This window comes from Perognathus longimembris, chromosome 6 (genome assembly GCF_023159225.1).
Source record: "Perognathus longimembris pacificus isolate PPM17 chromosome 6, ASM2315922v1, whole genome shotgun sequence".
In the NCBI taxonomy this organism is placed as follows: domain Eukaryota; kingdom Metazoa; phylum Chordata; class Mammalia; order Rodentia; family Heteromyidae; genus Perognathus; species Perognathus longimembris.
Genome location: NC_063166.1, coordinates 36,395,349 through 36,419,099, shown reverse-complemented (window position 1 = coordinate 36,419,099; position 23,751 = coordinate 36,395,349). Strand labels below are relative to the sequence as shown.

Below are 23,751 nucleotides of genomic sequence, written 5' to 3'. Positions count from 1 at the left end.
ATACTTAGCAAGGGGCCTGGCACATAAGAGATGCCAAAAATATTTATTGCTATTGATTGGCTGAAAAAAATGACTAAATGGGACAAAAAAAGAAGGTACAATCTGAAGAAATTGTAGTTGAGCAGTTTTTTATGTTTTCATAAGAAATCAAGGTTGGGTAAATGAACTCTTTCACCTTCTGCCATTTACTTGAAATAACTAAAAATCTCTGCTCATATTTATAAATGAAACACAACAGCTATACCTTTTCTCATATTGAAAAGGTAAAAACTTGAATTATATGTACTTGTCCATTCCAATTATTAGAGCTTTTTCTCGATTTAGAGAGTATAGAATTTATATTGTTGATATCTTCAGTGCTTTTAGAATACTACATGTATGCCCAGAATCAATAAACCAAGCTGGGCTCCAGTGGCTCACACCTGTAATCCTAGGTGCTCAGGAGGCTAAGATCTGAAGATGATGGTTTGAAGCTTGCCTGGGCAGAAAATCCATGAGACTCTTATCTCCAATAAACTACTCAAAGCCTAAAGTGGCACTGTGGCTCAAGTGGTAGAGCACTAGCCTTGAGCACAAAGAGGCTCAGGGACAGTACCTAGCTCCTGAGTTCATGTCCTAGGACTGGCAAAAAAGTTAAAAATAAAAAATAAATCAAAACACAAATGAATGTCTTCATTAGAAAAAAAATTTGATTTTTTAACTTGTCCACACAAAGTAGTAAAATCTCAAGCTTATCAAATAGCTTAATCAACATCTTTCTCACATCTTCCTCTTCTCATCTTTCCCTCATTATATATACTCTTAGTTTCCAAGAGTTTAGTTTAACAAATATAAAAACATTATATTCAGCATACCATGTATATGCTAGGACACATAAAAAGATAACTAAAGGGTTCTGGTCTTCTGCATAGAACTAACCATTGGTAGAGCTCATGCCCAAATATGGACTTGAATTAGAAAAAAAAAATCTGAATTGAGTAAACTCTCAAAATTCATTTTCATCAGGAAGATACAAATTAAATACATGTTTTTGTTGATTTTTTTTGTGCCATTTTGGGGGCTTGAACTCAGAGCCTAGGATCTGTCCTTAAGCTTTTTTGCTCAAAGCTAGCACTCTACTATTTGAGTCACAGCTCCACTTCAGTTTTTTTGGTGGTTAATTGGAGATGAGAGTCTCATGGACTTTTCTGCTCAGTCTGGCTTTGATCTTTAATCCTCAGATCTTAGCCTCCTGAATAGGATAACAAGCGTGAGCCACTATCACTTAGATAAATACATGTTTTCAAGATAACTCTACCCTTTAATATTTATTCTAAGGCTTTACTCATTATCAATAATCTTACCTCCTCTGTTTTATAATTAACTCTCAGATCGAGCAGTTTAAAGCCATTCTCATTACAAAATGCATTTTCAACATTTCTGGGGACATTTCCTTTATCTAGAAAGCACTGAAGCTGACTAGGGTTGATAGCAGATTCCTTGACAGTACATTCAGCCTGTAAATGTTCTATGAACGGTAGTGTCTCTTTATTATAGTAGGTTACAGATGGATTTTCAGGAGACTGGTTGATACACTCATAAGCAGGTTGGTCTTTATTTGCAGACAGGCAAGTTTCCATTGGATTTTCTTCCTCAAGTGAATCTTGCTTTATATCGGTCTCTTTTGCATAATGATATCCATGGTTTTGCAATTCTGAGTTTTCTGTACAAGAAAGGCTTTCTATAATGTTCTGAAATGTTGTTGTGTCATCATAAAATTCTTCTATCCAGTGAAACTTACAAATGGGTTCAAATTGTCTTGAGGAAGAAATGCTGGAATTAATTGGCTCCATCTGTACATTCTGTGGGTAATTTCCAATGTTGACATCTCCTTAGAAGGAGAAAGGAGGAAATAAGGACGGGTTGACTATAAATCTATGTAACTTATATTCAAGAAATAAAATGTGGATGTCTTCTAGGAATTACATATTATTTCAGTCTTACTCATTATAAAGAATGTAGTATGACTTGTGCTAGCAAATGAAACAAAGCAATTCTTTTTACATGGAAGGAAGAAATCCCTAAACAAATCCCTTAACAATTGACACATAAAAGCATGTGGTAGCATATGCCTGCAATCCCAGCTATTTAGGAGGCAGAGGCCAGCCTAGGCAAAGTTAGCTGGATCCTATCTCAAAAACAAAATAAAAGGACTGGGGGACTGGGAATATGGCCTAGTGGTAAAGTGCTCACCTCATATACATGAAGCCCTGGGTTCGATTCCTCAGCAACACACACACATATATAGAAAAAGCCGGAAGTGGTGCTGTGGCTCAAGTGGCACAATGCTAGCCTTGAGCAAAAAGAAGCCAGGGACAGTGCTCAGGCCCTGAGTTCAAGCCCCAGGACTGGCAGCAAAAACAAAAACAAACAAACAAAAGGACTGGGTACAGGGTTCAAGTGGTAGAGCACTTTCCTAACAAGCTCAATCCCAAAAAACTGTTGAGAGTGGGGGTTAGTGGAAAGCACATTATGTATTATCCTGCTCAAATACAATAAATTCTAAGATAACTTCAAAGTTTTTTTACAGTAATTTTGAAATATTTTAATTATAAGATGTCTCAAAAGATTATAAAAATTATAGGATATAATACTAAACACAAGCCTGTTTATTTTTTTCCCCTTTTGTGCTGGTACTAGAGCTTATACTCAGGGCCTTATTTTATTTAACTTTTGGTCATGGGGTTTGAACTCTGGGCCTGGGCACTGTCTCTGAGCTCTTCAGCTCAAGGCTAGTGCTCTATCACTTGAGCCAGAGAGCCACTTCCAGTTTTTCTGGTGGTTATTGGAGTCTCACAGACTTTCCTGCCCATGCTGGCTTTGAAACATGATCCCCAGATCTCAGCTTCCTGAGTAGCTAGGTACAGGTGTGAGCCACCGGTGCCCAACAGGGCCTGAGATCTTACTCAGATTTTTCCCTTACAGCTGGCATTCTACCACTTACACCTGACCTTCAGTTCCAAACTTGTTTAATCTTAGTTTCAAAATTCACTGAGGGGGCTGGGATGTGGCTTAGTGCTTGCCTACCATGCATGAAGCCCTGGGTTCAATTCCTCCATACCACATACAGAATAAGCCAGAAGTAGAGCTGTGACTCAAGTGGTAGAGTGCTAGCCTTGAGCAAAAGAAGCTCAGGGACAGTGCTCAGGCCCTGAGTTCAAGCCTAGAACTGGCAAAAAAAAAATCCATTGAGGAAAATGTTAACATCCCTATTTTACAAATAAGGAAACTGAGATAAAGCAGATATTAAGTCACTGGCTAATGACTCATACTTGCTAAGCAGTGCAGCTAAGATTCTAGAATATTATTTCTAAAGGCAATGTGGCAATATTTCTCAATATGGTAAAGAATCCAGATTATCTAACACATGCTTAAAAACATCAGAAGAAATTAAGACCAAATGAAATAAAATGTTATAAAATTAATAAAAATCCTCTTTTCTAATTTTCTTTTTTTTAACTACCATTTATTTATTTATTTATTTACTTATTTATTTATGGCCAATCCTGGGCCTTGGACTCAGGGCTTGAGCACTGTCCTGGCTTCTTTTTGCTCAAGGCTAGCACTCTGCCACTTGAGCCACAGCGCCACTTCTGGTCTTTTCAATATATGTGGTGCTGAGAATCGAACCCAGGGCTTCATGCATACCAGGCAAGCACTCTTGCCACTAGGCCATATTCCCAGCCCTGTCTCTTTTCTAATTTTCATTCCTTCTGCCTCTTCAGCATAGCCACTATACTAAAGTCCACATGAACTCATTCTTCCTATTTATATTTTTCAACTTTTACTAGCAATTTATGTACCCCAAATAATATACATCAAGTTTCTAAACTTAAAAAAATTCATTAAGTAGTTGTACAAGGTGGTTTTAATTCAATGGCCGTTTATGAGTACAATTCATCTTGATCAATGTCACCCCTTTCATCATTTTCCCCTCTCCCAACCCTACCCATCTTTTCCATTTTCTTTCTTTCATTTTCACATACATACATTGAATATATAACTGCATTTGCTCACCCTTCCTATCCTCATTTGTCTATGTCTCACCACAATCTACTGCTCTTTTTTTTTTCTTTTGCCAATCCTGGACTTAGGGCCTGAGCACTATCCCTAGCTTCCTTTTGCTCAAGACTAGCACTTGACCTCTTGAGCCACAGCACCACTTCCAGCTTTTTCTGTTTATGTGGCACTGAGTAATCAAACCCAGGGCTTCGTGCACGATAGGCAAGCACTCAGCCACTAAGCCACATTTCCAGCACCCTACTGCTCATTTTTGATACAATAATGTCTCAGTAATTTTTTTCATAGAATCTTAGACCAAAACCCCCACAAAAACCTAACAGTTTTATTTAATTGGGTAAGTCAAAACAACTTAGTATTTGTCCTAGCAACTCATTAGCTCTTTGAGAATATATGAGTCCTGCCAGGACTGGTGGCATACACCTGAAATCTCAGGATTTGTGAGGTTGAGGCAGGAGAACCACATAAGTTCAAGGGTAGCTTGGGCTATACAGCTACCATAGTACCTATTTGGATGTGTACTGTAGGTACCATATATATTGTCTCAAATCTTGGACTCAGATTGAACAACAGCATTATACTTCTTTATTCTACACTGATTTTCACACAGCAACTTCCAAAAACCTACTTTTGCAAATGAAGCATAATAGAAAGGGTTGTAATTTAAAATATTGAAATAGTGAGCTATTAGTTTATGGAGTTTGTCAGATACCTGGCCTTTGAGATGTTCTCAAATTTCAAAATATCCTTGTAGCACCCTAGGAAAACATAGATCATATTTTCAAAGTTTTACATAAATAGCATCATTATACCTATCTACCTAAAACAGCCTCACCCAGCATGTGTAAGGCCCTATGTTCAACTCCCATCACTACAAAAAAAATAAAACAAATGAAATGGTCTTTATTTCACTTAAAAATTTGCTTTTGAGACACAGCTACATATATAGAGGCAGATCTAGTTCATCATACTGATAGATTACACATTCCTGCTCTTTTGTTGACTATTTAATTTTCTCCTGATTTTAGTATTAGAAATAGCACTGTAGCAAATATTCTTATACACTAGACTTAAAGGCTCCAGGTATGTGATCTAGAAATGGAATTCTTAAATTATAGAAAAGACTTACCTTAAACTTTACTAGATATTGTAAAAATCGCTCCCCAAATTGGTTGTGCAAATTTATATTGTACCAGTAGCATAAGAATTTTTTTTTCCAGTCCTGGAGCTCGGACTGAGGGCCTGAGCACTGTCGCTGGCTTTGTTTTGCTCAAGGCTAGCACTCTGAGCCACTTGAGCCACAGCCCCACTGCTGGCTTTTCCTATATATGTGGTGCTGAGGAATCAAACCCAGGGCTTCATGTATACAAGGCAAGCACTCTTGCCACTAGGCCACATTCCCAGCCCCAGCATGTTGGGGTCAGCTGTGCCTTTAAGGGGCCACAGCTGACCTTGGCCTGCCCCTCCCCTTCCTGCCTTTGGCAGGAAGAGAAGGCCCTGCTCCTGGGGCAGCACATGTGTAATAGAGGACACCCCAGAAACCCAATCCTTGGGGGGCTGGGCCTCCGCCCCCCAAAGGAGGTCCCCTGACATCACTTGATGGACAGCCCTCTGTGACCAATCTGCAATCCCTCTCTTGTGCCCGCCCTCGGGGGTATATCTGGGGGGCTCCTCATTTGAATAAACAGAAGCCCTAGAGGTTTTCTCCGAGATCTCATGTGCTCGTGTCTTCCTTGGGCTGGCGAGCATGGAAGTCTCGCACCCACACGCGACCCAAGGCTAAACCCAGGACCCCACTCCCACGTCCGATACCCTACCAGCCGGAGGGGGCATGAGAGAGCAGGTATGGATCCCCTGCCGAATAGATAGGTAAGCCCAGGACCCTTCCCCACCTGTTGGGGAGGGATAGAGCTAAGCCCGGCAAATTTACAACCCTGACACCAGCATAAGAATTTTTATGCTTTACATCTTCCAAACATGTCAAATTGATACATATCAAGTGAAATTTTAGGGGTGGAGTATACCTCTCTCAAGTGGGAGACAGTACTCACCTAGCATGCACAAAGCCCAGGATTCAAACTCAAGTAAAACAAAGTAAATGCTACTTTATTGTCTTTTCTCCCCTCTCCCTCCCTCCCTCTTCTTTTTTCTTGCTCTTTCTTTTTTTGTGTGCCTGTACTGGGACTTGAACTCAGGGCCTGGACACTGTCCTTTAGTTATTCTGGCCAAGGCTGGCCCTCTAACACTTGAGCCAAACTCGACTTCTGTTTTCTTGTGTTTGTGTGTGTGTACGTGTACCCTCCTGGGTCTTTTTTTTTTTTTTTTTTTTTTTACAAGTTCACATGGCATGTTGAGAATAATTACAACAGTGGTATTCATTTCACTTGGCATCTTCTATCATCCTGGGTCTGAACTCAGGGACTGGGTGCTCTTCCACTTGAGCACCAACCTCCTGCTTTTTTTTTTTTTTTTTTTTTTGCCAGTCCTGGACCTTGGACTCAGGGCCTGAGCACTGTCCCTGGCTTCTTTTTGCTCAAGGCTAGCACTCTGCCACTTGAGCCACAGCGCCACTTCTGGCCATTTTCTGTGTATGTGGTGCTGGGGAATCGAACCCAGGGCTTCATGTATACGAGACAAGCGCTTTTGCCACTAGGCCATATTCCCAGCCCCCAACCTCCTGCTTTTTGGTAGTTTATTGGTGGTAAGAGTCTCATGGACTTGCCTGGTCTGGTGGCTTGAACGACAATCCTCAAATCTCATCCTCCTGAATAGCTAGGATTACAGGCATGAGCCACCAATGCCCAGCTTATTGTCATCTTTTTATTTCATTTATTTATTGATTGATTGATTGATTTCCAGTCCTGGGGCTTGGACTCAAGGCTTGAGTACTGTCCCTGGCTTCTTTTTGCTCAAGGCTAGAACTCTACCACTACAGCATTTTTTCTGTGTATGTGGTGTTGAGGAATGGAACCAGAGCTTCATGTTTGCTAGGCAAGCACTCTACTACTTAGGCCACATTCCCAGCCCCTGTCATCTTTTTTATGTTCATTCTTTTCATATATATGAAGTTCTTGCTTTTCTATAATCTGCCCATACTATCATGGGCTGAACTGTATAAATTCAAAAATTCAGATTGAAGCTCTAATTCCCCAATATTTTAGACTGCTACTATACTGTAAGATAGGGCATAAAGAATTAATTAGTTGCAAATACAATCAGAACAGTATATCTAAATCCAGAATGAATAATGCAGAAAAGTCCAGGTTTGAGATACAGCAAGAAGATGGCCATCTACAAGTTAATAATGTACTTCAGGAGAAAGTGACCTTATCAGCACACTGATCTTGGGTTCAAAGCCTCTGTATTTCTTTCTCTTTCTTCCTTCATTTTTTTTGCCAGTCCTGGGGCTTGGACTCAGGGCCTGAGCACTGTCCCTGGCTTCTTCCCGCTCAAGGCTAGCACTCTGCCACTTGAGCCACAGCGCCGCTTCTGGCCGTTTTCTGTATATGTGGTGCTGGGGAATCGAACCTAGGGCCTCATGTATCTGAGGCAGGCACTCTTGCCACTAGGCTATATCCCCAGCCCCAACCTTAGTTTTCTTATGTCACACATACTGAATTCTCTGATGTCAATAAGCTTGTCAAGTCTTTTTAGTCTTTTTATTTATTTATTTATTTATCTTTGCCAGTCCTGGGGCTTGGACTCAGGGCCTAAGCACTGTCCCTGGCTTCTTTTTGCTCAAGGCTAGCACTCTGACACTTGAGCCACAGCGCCACTTCTGGCTGTTTTTCATATATGTGGTGCTGGGGAATTGAACCCAGGACTTTATGTATGTGAGGCAAGCACTCTTGCCACTAGGCTATATCCCCAGCCCCTCCCAGCCCTTCTTTTTAAACCTTAGTTTTCCTATGTCACACATACTGAATTCTCTGATGTCAATAAGCTTGTCAAGTCTTTTTATTTATTTATTTATTTTTCTTTGCCAGTCCTGTGGCTTAGACTCAGGGCCTGAGCACTCTCCCTGGCTTCTTTTTGCTTGCCACTAGGCCTTATTCCCAGCCCATCAAGTATTATTTTAAAATAATACTAAAAAGTAAAGATTTCTATATTTCTATACAACATTTAATGAACATGATCAATGTGTCTCATTATTGTATGATGAACTCCTAAATAGTTTTCATTTATCAAGTTAAGACTAGAAAAAGACACTTTGCTTATATCAATACCCATCTTTTAAGATATTTGTATAGTATATAACCCGAGTGTTGTAACTGATTAGACTCACAGCTCCCCCCTCAGATAAAGCTATACCACACTGGACAAATTATTGAGCTTCAGTCTCCTCATGTGTAAAATACAGGTAAAAATTATCATTAAAATTTTTTTAAAACCATGCCATAGGATTTTTGTATTAAATGTAATATGAGTATATATAATTATATAATATATGTATAATGTATAATGTATATGTGCCTGATAGCTGCTCTTTTTTTTTTTTTTTTTGCCAGTCCTGGGCTTGGACTCAGGGCCTGAGCACTGTCCCTGGCTTCTTTTTGCTCAAGGCTAGCACTCTGCCACTTGACCCACAGTGCCACTTCTGGCCATTTTCTATATATGTGGTGCTAGGGAATTGAACCCAAGATTTCATGTATACAAGACAAGCACTCTTGCCACTAGGCCATATTCCCAGCCCCTGATGGCTGCTGTTAATTATCAAGGACACACAAATAAATGCATCTGTTTTGCATACAGCCCATAAAGAGATTCTGACAGCTGGGTGCCAGTAGCTCATGCCTATAATCTTAGCTACTCCAAGGCTTGAGATTTGAGCATTGAAGTTCTAAGCCAGTACAGGCAGGAAAGTCCGTGAGACTCTTTCCTTCAATTAACTGCAAGAAAATTGGAAGTGGTGCAATGGCTAAAAGTGGTATCTTGAGCCAGTTCAAGCCCCATGATGGATGACAACAACAGCAACAACAAACAACAAATGAAAGATACTCACTACTCAGCAAGTTGTCTTGTATGCTATATATATCTTCAGAAAATGTGGGAGTAGACTCATTTTCCATTTTTATATTCTTTATTTCATTCTGTATTAATAATAATTCTGTATTATTAATAATATTAATAAATAGTAATATTCATATTTCAAGCAAACATGTACTTCTAAAGGAACACATATTTTACTAGGCAATTTTTATTAGAATATTTTGTTGTACAAGCAGAATGTGCTTCTGATATCCCCCCTGCCCCCGCCCGTGTGTTGAGTTACCTGTTATTAACATCTATGACTAGGAAAGTCATATATACCGCTAACTTATTATTCTTTTTTCCTTTTTTTTTTTGCCTGTCCTGGGGCTTAAACTCAGGGCCTGGGCACTGTCCCTAAGCCTCTCTGGGCTCAAGGCTAGCACTCTACCGCTTGAGCCATACTGCCATTTCCAGCTTTTTCTGTGTATGTTGTGCTGAGGAATCAAACCCAGGGCTTCGTGCATGCTAGGCAAGCACTCTACCACTAAGCCACATTCCCAGTCTCTTATGATTCTTTTTGTGTGTGTAAGCAGGAGGGGAAGGAAGAGAAGGGGGGGGGGGGAGGGAGGGAGAGAGAGAGAGAGAGAGAGAGAGAGAGAGAGAGAGAGAGAGAGAGAGAGAGAGAGTGTGTATGTCCTGGAGCTTGATCTCAAGGCCCAGATTCTGTCCTGAGTTTTTGCTCAAGGCCAGGGCTTTACCACTTGAGCCACAGCGCCACTTCCAGCTTTTCAGTGGTTAGATGGGAGGTAAAAGTCTTGTAGAAATTTCCTTTCTTGCCTAGACTGTTTTGTTTTTCTTTTGTTTTGTTTTTGATTTTTTTTTTTTTTGCCAATCCTGGGGCTTGAACTCAGGGTCAGGGCACTGTCCCTGAGCTTCTCTTTTGCACAAGATTAGCACTGTACCACTTGAACCACAGCGTCACTTCTGGCTTTTTCTGTGTTTGTGGTGCTGAGGAATCATGCATGCTAGGCAGGTACTCTACCACTAAGCCACATTCCCAGCCGTAGGCTGGTTTTAAACTGCAATCCTCAGCCTCCTGTGTAAACAAACATACTAGTAGCATGTTTCCACTGTCCATCTATAAAATAATTTTAACTATTCCTCTATTCATAAAATGTATGTTGTTTCCAATGTGTAATTACTATGAACAGTTGTTTAACATACTTGACTATTTCCTAGAGATAGATTTATTTTATTTATTTATTTTGTCAGTTGTAGGACTCGAACTATCGGCCTGGGTGCTGTTCCTGAGCCTCTTTGTGCTCAAGGCCAGAACTCTTAACCACTTGAGCCATAGCACCACTTTCAGTTTTTGAGTGGTTAATTGGAGAAAAAAGTCTCATGGGGATTTTTCTGACTGGGATGGCTTTGAACCACAAAACTTAGATCTTAGCCTCCTGAGTAGCTAGGATTACATGAGTGAGCCACTCGCATCCAGCTCCTAGAGGTAGAATTTTAAAATACAGTTTAACTGTCAATTTCCTATCATAAACAGCCATTTTAGAAAGCTTTGCCAGTTTATAGGCTGGACCATACGAAATTTCTGATATTTGTCCATCTGTACTGTGAAAAAGGCACTAACATATGGTACAATTTAATACATTTCTATTATTCCCTTAGACTTTTGCTGGGAACTATCAAACATTTAGAACGACACTCATGATCTTGAGACATTAGAGTCTGATTATGAAAATACAGCCTGGTTGTCATTTCCATTGAGGATGATGTCATGGTCCTTGTGCATGCCAGTCAAATCATTTGCATACTAACACAGTGATGGATGCCTTAGAACAGGAATCAAGTCCTTTGGACTGTCCTTTTGCAATGGACTGAGTTGTTTCCATGTGTCTAGGCTATGAAATATGTGGAGGATCCCAGGCTCTATTCTTGGAATTTCAGGAGCAAGCTAGAAAACTTTTAACACTATTTGTAAAATACTACCTTTCTTTGTATGCTAATAAGACTAGGAAAACCAAATCCTCAATTCCTCCTGTGTGTTCACTGGAGATCCTTTTACTGTTCCTCATTCTTTTGGAGAAATGTTTGTAAAAGGGGAGATGTGAAGAGATGTGATGAAAGCACTTGAACCTCCCAGAACTTTGTAACAAAGCTCACCTGAGGCAAGTCCAAGGTGACAGGGCGAGCTTCCATACAGAAGAGAGAATCTGAGTGAGATAAATCTTGAGAATGACCACTGACATTCATGGCATCCGATTCTGACATGCTTTCTAATTTTTCACCAGAAGTGCCTACTTCAGAATGTGTAGGATCCCCAGGGGAGGACAAAATCCTTTTCTTTTTTTGTGGTGCCAGGGATGATGTCCAAAATATCTGAGAGTCCTTATTCCTATTTGCTGAATGATTGAAGGTCTCTTAAAACAAACCAATGTAATTTTGGTATCAGTATATGCACATAAAAAAATTCCCCTTCATCCTCTTTCACTTTTAGAAAGAAGCAATGTTCATTGCTCTAAATTTTAAACCTAGTATGATGGTAGGTACTGATTTGGACAGTACTAATATTTGTGGCTACCATCCAGTAATTCTTTTTTTTTTTTTTTTTTGGCCAGTCCTGGGCCTTGGACTCAGGGCCTGAGCACTGTCCCTGGCTTCTTCCTGCTCAAGGCTAGCACTCTGCCACTTGAGCCACAGCGCCACTTCTGGCCGTTTTCTGTATATGTGGTGCTGGGGAATCGAACCTAGGGCCTCGTGTATCCGAGGCAGGCACTCTTGCCACTAGGCTATATCCCCAGCCCCATATATATATTTTTTTTTTGGCCAGTCCTGGGCCTTGGACTCAGGGCCTGATCACTGTCCCTGGCTTCTTTTTGCTCAAGGCTAGCACTCTGCCACTTGAGCCACAGCGCCACTTCTGGCCGTTTTCTGTATATGTGGTGCTGGGGAATTGAACCCAGGGCCTCATGTATACGAGGTAAGCTCTCTTGCCACTAGGCCATATCCCCAGCCCCCAGTAATTCTTTAAAAGGCTTGGGACCTACCAAAAAAAGGGATATCTGTCACTTAAAGAATATTTACGAATACTATTACAAATCTATTAGTTTGCACAAAATACTGTTGCTATTTACCCAATACCTTGTTTATTTGAATACTTTATGATTAAGTCAAATACTACCTTGTAAATCAATTTTCTTTCCTCATTTTTCCCATCATATCTATTCTCTCAGACAACTGGACTTGAATTTTTATTGTTTTCTTTTCATTTGTACAAATTAGCTGTACAAAGGTGTTTTGTTGTGATGTTGCCATGCATGTGTATAATGCACGTTGGTACAATTCACCCCATTACTCTTTCTTAGCTATTCCTTCCACTTTTTTTCTTTTTTTGCAAGTCCTGAGGCTTAAACTCAGGGTGTCCCACTCTCCCACTCTTGTGGCTTTTCCCCTCACAGCTAATACTCTGCTACCTAAGCTATGACTCTAGTTCTGGCTTTTAAATAGTTAATTGGAGAAAAAGAGTTTCTCTGATTTTTGTCTGCCTATGGTGGTTTTGAACCATAATCCTCAGATCTCAGCCTCCTGAGTGGCTAGGATTGTAAGTATGAACCATGAGCACCTGGCTACTCCCCTGTTTTTTTGTTTGTTTTTTTTTGGGGGGGGCGAGGGCAGTGGAGAAAAATCTTTGTGGTATATTCATCTTAGCATCCTATGCAGGAATTAATTTCTAGTATCATAGCCTCAAAAAATAAACAATAAGAGCTAATAATCTAGCCAACAAGAGCAAAAGATGTGAATAACTACTTTTTAAATGAAGACATTCAAATACCCAAACCCCACTGCTTCTGCACACCCTGCTTTCCCAGACTGCATTTCTGCGTGAGGACTTTTGTACATACTAGGCCTCACGACTCTTACCCTTCCAGACTCTTCTGGAGAAGTTGCTCTGCTCTTGTTTTGTTTTTGAGACAAGTTGTTGTTATGTAGCCTAGGTTGACATCTAACTCCCTATTGTATGCCATCATACAATGGAAAGGGGTTGAAATTTTGGAGGCATCTTGGGTATCCCTCTAATTCAACATCTAAAACCATGTTACTAAGTCCTGTCCTTCCATTTTTCCTTCGAAAAATGTCTCTTCATGACCCATGCTTTCACTCCATCTCCAATTATAACCAGGTAAGAGGCCAACTGACAAGCTGCTTTTGATGAGCCTACTTTCAACCACATTCATCTATCTATACCTATACCTGCATTACCTGCCAAGCTAACCCCCTCCTCTTCTAGCCAAATCAGGCTCATTTCCTGCACATAGAGAATGTTCTCTACTACTTGAGCCATCTTGCCCTGGTATGTGCGTCTCTCCTAAAACTTTTCTATCTCACCCAATTGTTGATAAAATTCTTACCATTTTTAGACTCTAAATCTCTAGCGAACAATTCATCATCTATTCATTTAATGTTTGAATCTTCACAGTGTTCCCAGGGTTTCTATTTAGAGATACTGTTGTATAAAGAGTACACTTAAAACTTTTCAAGATGTGTATGGTAGTGCATGCTGGTAATTTCAGACATCTAGGACTTGGAGATAAGGAAGATCTCAGTTCGAGGCTAGCATTGGCAAATAGTAGCAGAGATCCTATTTTAACAAGCTGAGCCAAGTGGAGCACATTTACAGTCTTAGGAGCATAAGTAGGTAAGATTTCAACACAACAACTTTATCTGAAAAATAATCACTAAAATAAAAAGGGTTGGAGGTGTAGCGAAAATGATGGTATTTGGGTGGCAAGCTCCAGGCTCCAGGTTCAAACGCTAGTACCAGAGAGAGAAAGAAAAAGTGGGGTGGGTGGGGGGAGAGCCTTTCTAATATTTCCTACTGAAGACAGGTCAGTGTGGAGTACATACTAAATATTGATTTTAAAAGTTCTGCATTCTGGGGACTGGGAATGTGGCTTAGTGGTACAGTGTTTGCCTACCATACATGAAGGCCTGGGTTCGATTCCTCAGTACCACATAAACAGAAAAAGCTGGAAGTGGTGCTGTGTGGCTCAAGAGGTAGAGTGCTAGCCTTGAGCAAAAAGAAGCCAGGGATAGTGCTCAGGCCCTGAGTTCAAGCCCTAGGACTGGCAAAAAAAGAAAAAAAAGTTCTGCATTCTTTGTTATGTTTATAACATATACCAATCCATGAAATGTCCTCTGTATTAAGACTTAATTAATTTTGATTAATTACAATAATTTCTATGCTGTTCCAAGCTGTGTTATCACTTGGTACATTTAAAAGTAAGCCAAGCAGGGTAGGCAGGAATAGTGAAAGGCCCAACCTTATACTTATTAGTTCCCTGTCATACAAATGTTCCCTGGGTTGTGATGACTGGGGATCTGGAAAAGTCTTGCTTTGTTTTCCAAATAAAAAACAACAAACAGGCAAAACAGCAAAAGCTTCATTTCTTGGTTTATATGTATAAATCCACAATTCCCAATTACAATTTTACAACTTCTTCATCCATCCTCTGGCACTGAACTACTTATTTAATTTTTGGTGTCAGTCCTGGGCACTCTCGCTTGTTTTTTTTTCAAAAGTTCAAGGCTGGCACTCTACCACTTTCACCATACCTCCACTCCCAGCCTTTCACTGGTTAATTGGAGATAGAGTCGCATAGATCTTTCAGGCTGTGAACCATTATCCTAAGATCTCAGCCGAGTGGGTACAGGCATGAGCCATCAGAACTCATACTATTATTATTCCAGTCCTGGGCCTTGAACTCAGGGCCTGGGCACTGTCCCTGGCTTCTTTTTGCTCAAGGCTAGCACTTTACCACTTGAGACAAAGCACCACTTCTGGCCTTTTCTGTTTATGTGGTGCTAAGGAATTGAACCCAGAGCTTCATGCATGCTGGGCAAGCACTCTACCACTAAACCACATTGCCAGCCCTCACACTATTATTACTACTTCTTAAATTCAGGCTTGCTTTCTCCATCTTTCACTGTTAAAGTTTTCTGTACTGAACCCAGGGCTTTAAGATTACTATCACGGCCCCCATCCTCCACCTTTCACTTCAGTCCTTAGCAGATTTAACATACTTATTCAGCAGGGCACCAGTGGCATTCTTCTATAATCCTAGCTACGCAGGAGATAGATTTGAGGATCATAATTCGAAGTTAGTGGGCAGGAAAGTCCTTACCTCAGAGATAAGAGTCTCTTATTGCCCAAAGGCAGATAGTGGAGCTGTGGCTCAAGTAGTAGAGCCTTGAGAGAGGAGGGGTTAGTTCAGGGACCAGGACTAGGACCTGATGAGTTCAAGCCCCAGGGCTGGCACCAGCAAAACAAAACTAGCCGAGTGCCAGTGGCTCACGCCTGTAATCCTAGGTACTAAGGAGGCTGAGATGGTTCAAAGCCAACCTGGGCAGGAAGTCCTTGAGACTTCTTTTTTTTTTTTTTTTTGCCAGTCCTGGGCCTTGGACTCAGGGCCTGAGCACTGTCCCTGGCTTCTTTTTGCTCAAGGCTAGCACTCTGGCACTTGAGCCACAGCGCCACTCTGGCCGTTTTCTATATATGTGGTGCTGGGGAATCGAACCCAGGACTTCATGTATACAAGGCAAGCACTGTTGCCACTAGGCCATATTCCCAGCCTCCTCGAGACTCTTTTCTCAAATTAACTACCACAAAACCAGCAGTGGCGCTGTGGCTCAGTATAGCGCTAGCCTTGAGCTGAAGAGCTCAGGGACAATGGCCAGGCCTCTGGTTCAAGCCCCCGGACCGACAAAACAACAACAAAAACCCCCACAACTTATTCAATGTGAGTATATCTTGAGCGTGAAAAGATGTCACATAAGTTCCTGACAGAAACTTCCATTTTGTAACTTAAAATTTTCAGTCACACTTAGAACTTTTAACTCTCAAAACCACTTATCTCGTTTTGTCAAAATAACGCACCAAACTTTCTAAGATGCAAAACTGTGCTCACTTCCATGATCCATGGAGAGTTTCTTTGAACCAAACAAAGGATTTCTCGCTTCCAGCCCCGGGACAACGAGTGTGGCTGGAGGGAAACCGCCCCAAGCCGCCCCCCCACCCCCCCCAGCCTTCCCGCCGTAGGCCTCCACGAACCCGCAGTGGGTTCTCGCGGGCGTCCGCTCTCTGTGACGTCATCCGGAGCCAGCCAATTGCGAGGCCCGTCTATCTTAGCACCCACCTTTCTCCGTTACGTTAGGAGCGTGCGATCCTAGGAAAGATCCGGTGGCGTTCCTGGAGCGGCTTCCGCTGGGAAGAATCTCTAAATCGAGCGTGCGCAAGGGACGAAAAGCTGCACGCAAAACGAGCGGCCCATGCTTCCCTTGTGCGGAACATTCAAACCATCCGCCAGAGACTGAGGATTGTCCTCGCTCGCCGTCCGGAGCGAGTTCCTCGAGGCCGGCACGGTGCGGGCGGGACTTCCGGTGGTATGGCAAGGCACTTCCGGTGTGCGGGTAGCGCTGGTGGTGGGAGTGTTCGCTGCGGGTTTCTCTTCGCAAGTGGGCCGCGTTGTGGTCCGTAGTCGTACGCGTTATCCGTTGCGCCACTGGCCCGTGCCGCTGTGGGCCGCGTTCTGCGAGAGGGGCGGCCTCCGAGCGGCTTACGCGCTTCGCCGTAGGTAAAACCGTCTTGGTGCCATTCCTGTCCCAGTACGGAGAGCAATCCGGCAGCAGTGAAGGAAGCGCCTTCGGTCATGGACTACCGGCGGCTGCTGATGAGCCAGGTGGTCCCGGGGCAGTTCGACGACGCGGAATCCTCTGACAGGTAGGCCTTAGGGGACCACACCGACACCCCACACATATTCTTCTTTCTCCTTCCCCCGTGGGGTGCTCACACCTGTTTGTAATTTGCTTCTGCGTTCTGGCCGCGCCCGCCCTAGTTTAGGACTCATGAAAGCCATTTGCCGGGGAGTGTGCGGGTTCCCAGGTGAGTCAGCGAAGCCGATCGGAACTGAGAAACCTAAGTTCTCATCTTGTCGTTGTGGTATGATTCTACGTGGTTTAAAATCTCCAGAATGGGATTCACAGTTGCCAGGGGCTGGAATGAGAAGAGATGGAATATCTACTATTGAGCATGCAAAACGTAGGTGTTTACATTGTGTTCCACAGATTTTTAGGAATACTCGGTTAGGTTTTGTTCTTAACTGGAGATAGCTCTGAACAAGAGAGCTAAGTCCCAATGTCATGGCACTTCACCATAGGTTTAGGAGGGAGGGCAGACGATTGAGACAAACAGATAGTGATGCTTAAGTATTTAATGGCCAGGGAAGAACGAGTGAATGTCCAGACTTAAATGGCAAGAAATTAGAAGGAGCAGAGGGAGAAAGTATATTGGGCAGAGAGGACACCTCTAGAAGAAGCCTTACTGGAGGATCCTCGGCTGCCACAAGAAGACCAAGAGGCCAGTCCTATAGCACAGTACAGTGGAAATAGAGAAAGTGGTGGACAGATGTTGTATAGACCTACAAGTGAGGTTAAGAATTTAAGAGGATTTTATCAGGGGAAATGATGTCATTTCTTTATGGAAGATGATTATGGGGAGCAAGAGTGGGATAAAGTAGAATAGTAAAAAAAAAAAAAAAAGTAGGGCTGGGGGCTTGGCTCAAATGGTAGATCCCTGGCTGTGAGCAAGCAAGATCAGACCCTGAATTCAAGCCCCGGTAAAAGCCAAGAAAAGCTAGGGTCATAGATATGATTTGGAGGTAGAAGTGTTAGGATTTGGTGTTAGATTGGATGTAGGGACCTGAGAAAAGAGCATTGGAGGATAGCTAAAATGGGAAAAGAGTTGGTTTCTGCTCTCATTCTCTATATCAGATCAAAACTGGGAATTCCTTTATCAAATTTGGCTTGTCATGTTTTATTTGATATGAACTGATATATAAAAATTGAATACACAAACATTTGGATTTCTGGCTTATCTTGAAAAACTAACACAGGATCTCTCAGTTGTCACATGGCATTAAAAGACCTCATTATCTGTGTGTCCTTTGCACTGGGCCTCTTCTCACAGTCCCCACCCTCTCAGCCCATTTTACTCTTCTGTAATGTCTCACCTCTATTCATCATTCATTCATTCATTCATTCATTTATTTATTTATTTATTTATTTATTGCTCCTGCTGGGGCTTGAACTGAGGGCCTGAGCACTGTCCCTGGCTTCTTTTTGCTCAAAGCTCTCTACCACTTGAGCCACAGCGCCACTTCTGGCTTTTTCTATATATCATGCTGAGGAATTAAACCCAGGGCTTCATGTATATGAGGCAAGCAACTCTACCACTAGGCCATATTCCCAGCCCTTCTTTTCTTTTCGTTTTTTTTTTTTTTTTTGGCCAGTCCTGAGGCTCGAATTCAGGGCGTGAGCACTGTCCCTGGCTTCTTTTTGCTCAATGCTAGCACTCTACCACTTGAGCCACCACTTCTGGCTTTTTCTATATATCTCATGCTGAGGAATTGAACCCAGGGCTTCATGTATATGAGGCAAGTAACTCTACCACTAGGCAATATTCCCAGCCCTTCTTTTCTTTTTTTTTTTTTTTTTTTGCCAGTCCTGAGGCTCGAACTCAGGGCGTGAGCACTGTCCCTGGCTTCTTTTTGCTCAAAGCTCTCTACCACTTGAGCCACAGTGCCACTTTTGGCTTTTTCTATATATGTGGTGCTGAGGAATCGAACCCAGGGCTTCATGTATGTTACGCACTCTACCACTAGGCCATATTCCCAGCCCTTCTTTTCTCTACAAATAAATGATTGGAATTTTTTGTGTTATACAAATCTTGATATTATTGAGTTCAAGGTCAGGCTGCTTTAGAATTCTTCCCAAATTATGTGGGAAAGAATTTTTCCCCCTCATAAAGCAGCTCCATTAATGAGTTTCCTATTTTACATCTGGCACACTGATTAAAGTCATTTCATTCAGTAGAGAAGATAGGGTAAGTTCTGACTTAATTCTTTAAGACAGATTGTGTTTCTCTTCTATATACTGCTTGCATGTGTTGTATGTTTGTGTATTGCTTAGAAGATATTTAAACATGCCAAAACGTTATTTCTAGTGAGACTGTTGAGTTGAAGACAATCAAAGTGGAAGATGACATTCTGTTTAGAAACCTCCAAAATCATGTGATGAAGAAGGATGATGGTGAGATAGAAGATGAGGAGGAGGAGGAGGAGGACTACTATGATGATAGTGACTGGGACTGGGATGATGGAAAACTCACTAAAGGTTATTCCTGGAATGGAGGGAGTAACCCACAGGTATTAAATGATTCTGTACATCTATGTTTCTACGTGTGTGTGTGTGTGTGTGTGTGTGTGTGTATAGTACTGGAGTTTGAACATAGGGCCTTGCTAGGCAGGCCCTTGAGCTATGCCCCAGCCTCTTTTTTCTTTCATTATCTATTTGAATAGGGTCTCATGTTGATGCCTAGGCCTGTTTGATTGTTTTTGTTTGTTTTTTTGTTTTATGCCAGTCCTGGGGCCTGAGCACTGTCCCTGGCTTCTTTTTGCTCAAGGCTAGTGCTCTACCACTTGAGTCACAGTGCCACTTCTGGCTTTGTCTATATATGTGGTGCTGAGGAATAGAACTCAGGGCTTCAAGTATACGAGGCAAGCAGTTTACCACTAGGCCATATTCCCAGCTGTTTGATTCTTTTTATTTGTCTTTTCTGTATAGCTGAGATGGCAGTCAGATACCACCATATCCAGCCTTTATTATTCAAAGGTGGTGTGGGGTCTCATTAACTTTTGTTCTTTTTTTTGCCAGTCCTGGGGTTTAAACTCAGTGCCTAAGTACTATCCTTGGCTTCTTTTTCTCAAGGTTAGCACTCCACCACTTGAGACACAGTGCCATTTCTGGCTTTTTCTGTTTATGTAGTACTGAGGAATCAAACCCAGGGCTTCATGCATGCTAAGCAAGCACTCTACCGCTAAGCCACGTTCTCAGCCCTAACTTTTTATTCTTTTTTTTATTATTTATTATTATTTATTATTTATCTTTTTTTATTCTTTTTTTATTATTTCCCCTGATGTCCATAGCCTGATTTCCCAGGATAATAGGTATAAGCAACCAGCTCCCTCCCTCTGTTTTCCTGCCTCCCTCTCTCCTCTCTTCCTCTTACCCCCTCCCTTCTTCTTCCTACCCTGTCCTTTTTCTTGCAGTGTAGGGTTTTTGTCCAGTATTGGAACTTGAGCTCAGGGCCTGGGTGCTGTCCTTTAGCTTTTTTACTCAAGGCTAGTACTCTTCTCCCACTTGACCCTTCCACCTTCACCTCCAGATTTTTGGTGCTTGCTTGGAAATAAAAACCTCACAGATAAGGTGTTTTTTGATGATGTTGTTATAAACAACAGGTCCTTGGGTTTGACCTCAGGGCCTGGATGCTGTCCCTAAGCTTTTTTGATCAAGGCTAGCAAGTGGAACCATAACTCCACTTCTAGCATTTTGGTGGCTAAGGTTACAAGTTTCACAGACTTTCTTGCCTTGACTGGCTTTGAACTTTAGTCCTTAGATCTCAGCCTCCTGTGTAGCCAGGATTTCAGATGTGAGCTCTAGTGTAGAGTTTTGAACTTGAACCTTGCCCTTGATAGACAGGCAGTGGACTGCAGAGTAAAATCTTCAGCCCTGTTTTTTGCTGGTTATTATTATTGTTGTTTGTTTTCCCAGTCCTGGGGCCTGGACTGAGGACCTGAGCACTGTTCCTGGCTTCTTTTTGCTCAAGGCTAGCACTCTGCCACTTGAGTCACAGCACCACTTCTGGCCTTTTCTATATATGTGGTGCTAAGGAATTGAACCCAGGGCTTTGTGTATACAAGGCACTCTTGCCACTAGGCCATATTCCCAGCCCTTTGCTGTTTTTTTTTTTGAGATGAGGCCTTGCTTACTGTACATGCCTCCACCCCATTATTTGTTGATGGCATGACAGGTATATACCATTGGGTGGTCGAGTTTCCTTCATTGAGAAGGAATCCTGCAGACTTTTCTTTCTGCTCAGGTTGACCTGGAACTGCAACCTTCCTTTTCTTAGAATTATGTGAGCCACTGACACCCAGTTTATGTCTTTTTAAAAAATTATTTTTTTAATTGTTATAAAGGTGATGTACAAAGGGGCTCTCATTTCATAAGTCAACTAGTAAGTATGTTTCATTTTTGGACAATGTCACCCGTCTTTATTTTATTTTATTTATTCATTCATTCATTCATTTATTTATTTATTTAAGTTGTGGGCCTTGGACTCAGGGCCTGAGCACTGTCCCTGGCTTCTATTTGCTCAAGGCTAGCACTCTGCCACTTGAGCCACAGCGCCACTTCTGGCCATTTTCTATATATGTGATGCTGGGGAATCGAACCCAGGGCTTCATGTATACGAGGCAAGCACTCTAGCCACTAGGCCATATTCCCAGCCCATCCCGTCTTTATTTTTAAAAAATTATTGTTATAAAGGTAATATACAGAGGTGTTACAGTTATATAAGTCAGGTAAAAAGTACATTTCTTTTTGGAATATGTTACCCTTCTCTTGTTCTCTTTGAGTTTTTCCTTCCCATCCCCAACTAGAAGTTGTATAGTTCATTTTCAACATAATAGCCAGTGAGGACCATTGCTACATTTTGTTTTTTTTGCCAGCCTGGGACTTGAACCCAGGGTCTAGGTGCTGTCCTTGAGCCTCTTTGTACCTAAGGCTAGTGCTCTACCACATGAGCCATAGTGCCACTTCTGGCTTTTCCTTTTTTTTGTTTTTTTCTTGCTAGTCCTGGGCCTTGAACTCAGGGCCTGAGCACTGTCCCTGGCTTCCTTTTGCTCAAGGCTAGCACTCTGCCGCTTGAGCCACAGCGCCCCTTCTGGCCGTTTTCTATATATGTGGTGCTGGGGAATTGAACCCAGGGCTTCATGTAAACGAAGCAAGCACTCTTGCCACTAGGGCATATTTGCAGCCCCACTTCTGGCCTTTTCTGAGTAGTTTATTGGAGACAAGAGTCTTATGGACTTTCCTGACTGGGCTGACTTTGAACTGCGATCCTCACATCTCAGCCTCCTGAGTAGCTAGGATTACAGGTGTGAGCCACTGGTTCCCAGCTGTTTATTTTTCTTCTTATTTATTTATTTTTGGCCAGTCCTTGGCCTTGAACTCAGGGTTTGAGCACTGTCCCTGGCTACTTTTTGCTCAAGGCTAGCACTCTGCCACTTGACCCACAGTGCCACTTCTGGCCGTTTTCTATATATGTGGTGCTGAGGAATCGAACCCAGGCCTTCATGTATACAAGGCGAGCACTCTTGCCACTAGGGCATATTCCCAGCTGCTTATTTTTCTAAAGGACTTTTTGTGGCTTTATAATTGTCACTGAGGGATTTATTCTTTTTGGTTCCACTGTTCTGTAATCTCAGCTTTTATTGATCACTTTTTTCATTTTCCATTTTTTTCATATTTCTCATAATTTTCTGAGCTTGGAGTCTGTCTATAATCAGAAAATGTTAAGGAGTTATTTAGTTGGGTACTAGTGGCTCATGCCTATAATCTTAACTACCCAAGAGGCTGTGATTTTGAGATCTGAGGATTAAGATTGAACGCCAGCCCAAGCAGACAAAGCCACAAGATTCTTGTCTCCAATTAACCAGAAAAAAAGCTGAGCTGGAGGTGTGTTTCAAGTGGCAAGAGTACCAGCTGTGAATGAAAAAGCCAAATGAGAACATAAGGCAATAAGTTCTTCAAGTTCCAGTGCTAGCATAAATGGACACATATGCATGAGTGCACACACACAGATAATTAAAGTTATAGATTATGAACTTATAAATGTGCTCAAAGTGGTAGAACCATTAGTCTTGAGAAAAAAAGCTCAGAGATAGTACCTGGGCTCTGAGTTTAAGCCCCATGACTGACAAAATGTTCACAGGAATATAGTCACAGTGAATTGTACCTGTAATCCTAGCTACTCAGAAGAATTGCCATTCAAGGTCAACCTGGGCAAAAACTTTGAGAGCCCTCCATCTCAACCAATAAAAAGCTGGGTTTAGTAGAAAGTGCCTACCTGGGAAAGCGTTTAAGTAGGAGAATTACAGTGCAGGCAGGCCTGGGTCAAAAGCGAGACCCTCCTGAAGTGTAACCAAAGCATAAAGATCTGGGGCCATGGTTAAGTCATAAAGCAACTACCTAGCAAGCACAAGACCCCCAGTGTCATCAAAAAAGGAAAAATATGGGGGCTGGGGATATGGCCTAGTGGCAAGAGTGCTTGCCTCATATACATGAGGCCCTAGGTTCAATTCCCCAGCACCACATATACAGAAAATGGCCAGAAGTGGCGCTGTGGCTCAAGTGGCAGAGTGCTAGCCTTGAGCAAGAAGAAGCCAGGGACAGTGCTCAGGCCCTGAGTCCAAGCCCCAGGACTGGCCAAAAAAAAAAAAAAAAGGAAAAATATGTATGTACACATATACACACACTCAGAGGAAAGGATATGAATAACAAACAGTATAAACAATTAAGAAACAAAATATACAACCTCAGTAATTAAATGAAGAATATGTGGAGATGCCAGTCTTTTGTTATGAAACTGACATATAAAAAGCTGTGTTAATTAGGTGAAAATACCGTCATGATCTGTGTGCCAAGAGCAACCAACCATGGAACCTGTTTCTCAGCTTGGAAGTTGTCAGAGCTATAGGATTAATATCATGCAAAGATTATTGAAAGATACAGAGGAGAGACATCCAACAATAA

General features: G+C 42.0%; 2 protein-coding genes across 2 annotated transcripts in view; one reads left to right on the top strand and one right to left on the bottom strand.

Annotated features, from left to right (window-relative positions):
- The window catches only part of Cage1 (cancer antigen 1), a 64,328-nt gene extending 48,190 nt beyond the window's left edge, over positions 1-16,138 (bottom strand). Inside the window, exons 1-4 of the mRNA XM_048348550.1 lie at positions 16,008-16,138; positions 11,206-11,462; positions 9,062-9,149; positions 1,344-1,870 (exon numbers count right to left, since the gene is read on the bottom strand). Coding sequence (XP_048204507.1) covers positions 1,344-1,870; positions 9,062-9,149; positions 11,206-11,462; positions 16,008-16,020 — 885 coding nt within the window. The 5' untranslated portion in view covers positions 16,021-16,138. The remainder of the gene's footprint in view (positions 1-1,343; positions 1,871-9,061; positions 9,150-11,205; positions 11,463-16,007) is intronic.
- A 491-nt stretch (positions 16,139-16,629) lies between these two features.
- The window catches only part of Riok1 (RIO kinase 1), a 33,973-nt gene continuing 26,851 nt past the window's right edge, over positions 16,630-23,751 (top strand). The window contains exons 1-2 of the mRNA XM_048348548.1: positions 16,630-16,819; positions 19,100-19,301. Coding sequence (XP_048204505.1) covers positions 16,749-16,819; positions 19,100-19,301 — 273 coding nt within the window. The 5' untranslated portion in view covers positions 16,630-16,748. The remainder of the gene's footprint in view (positions 16,820-19,099; positions 19,302-23,751) is intronic.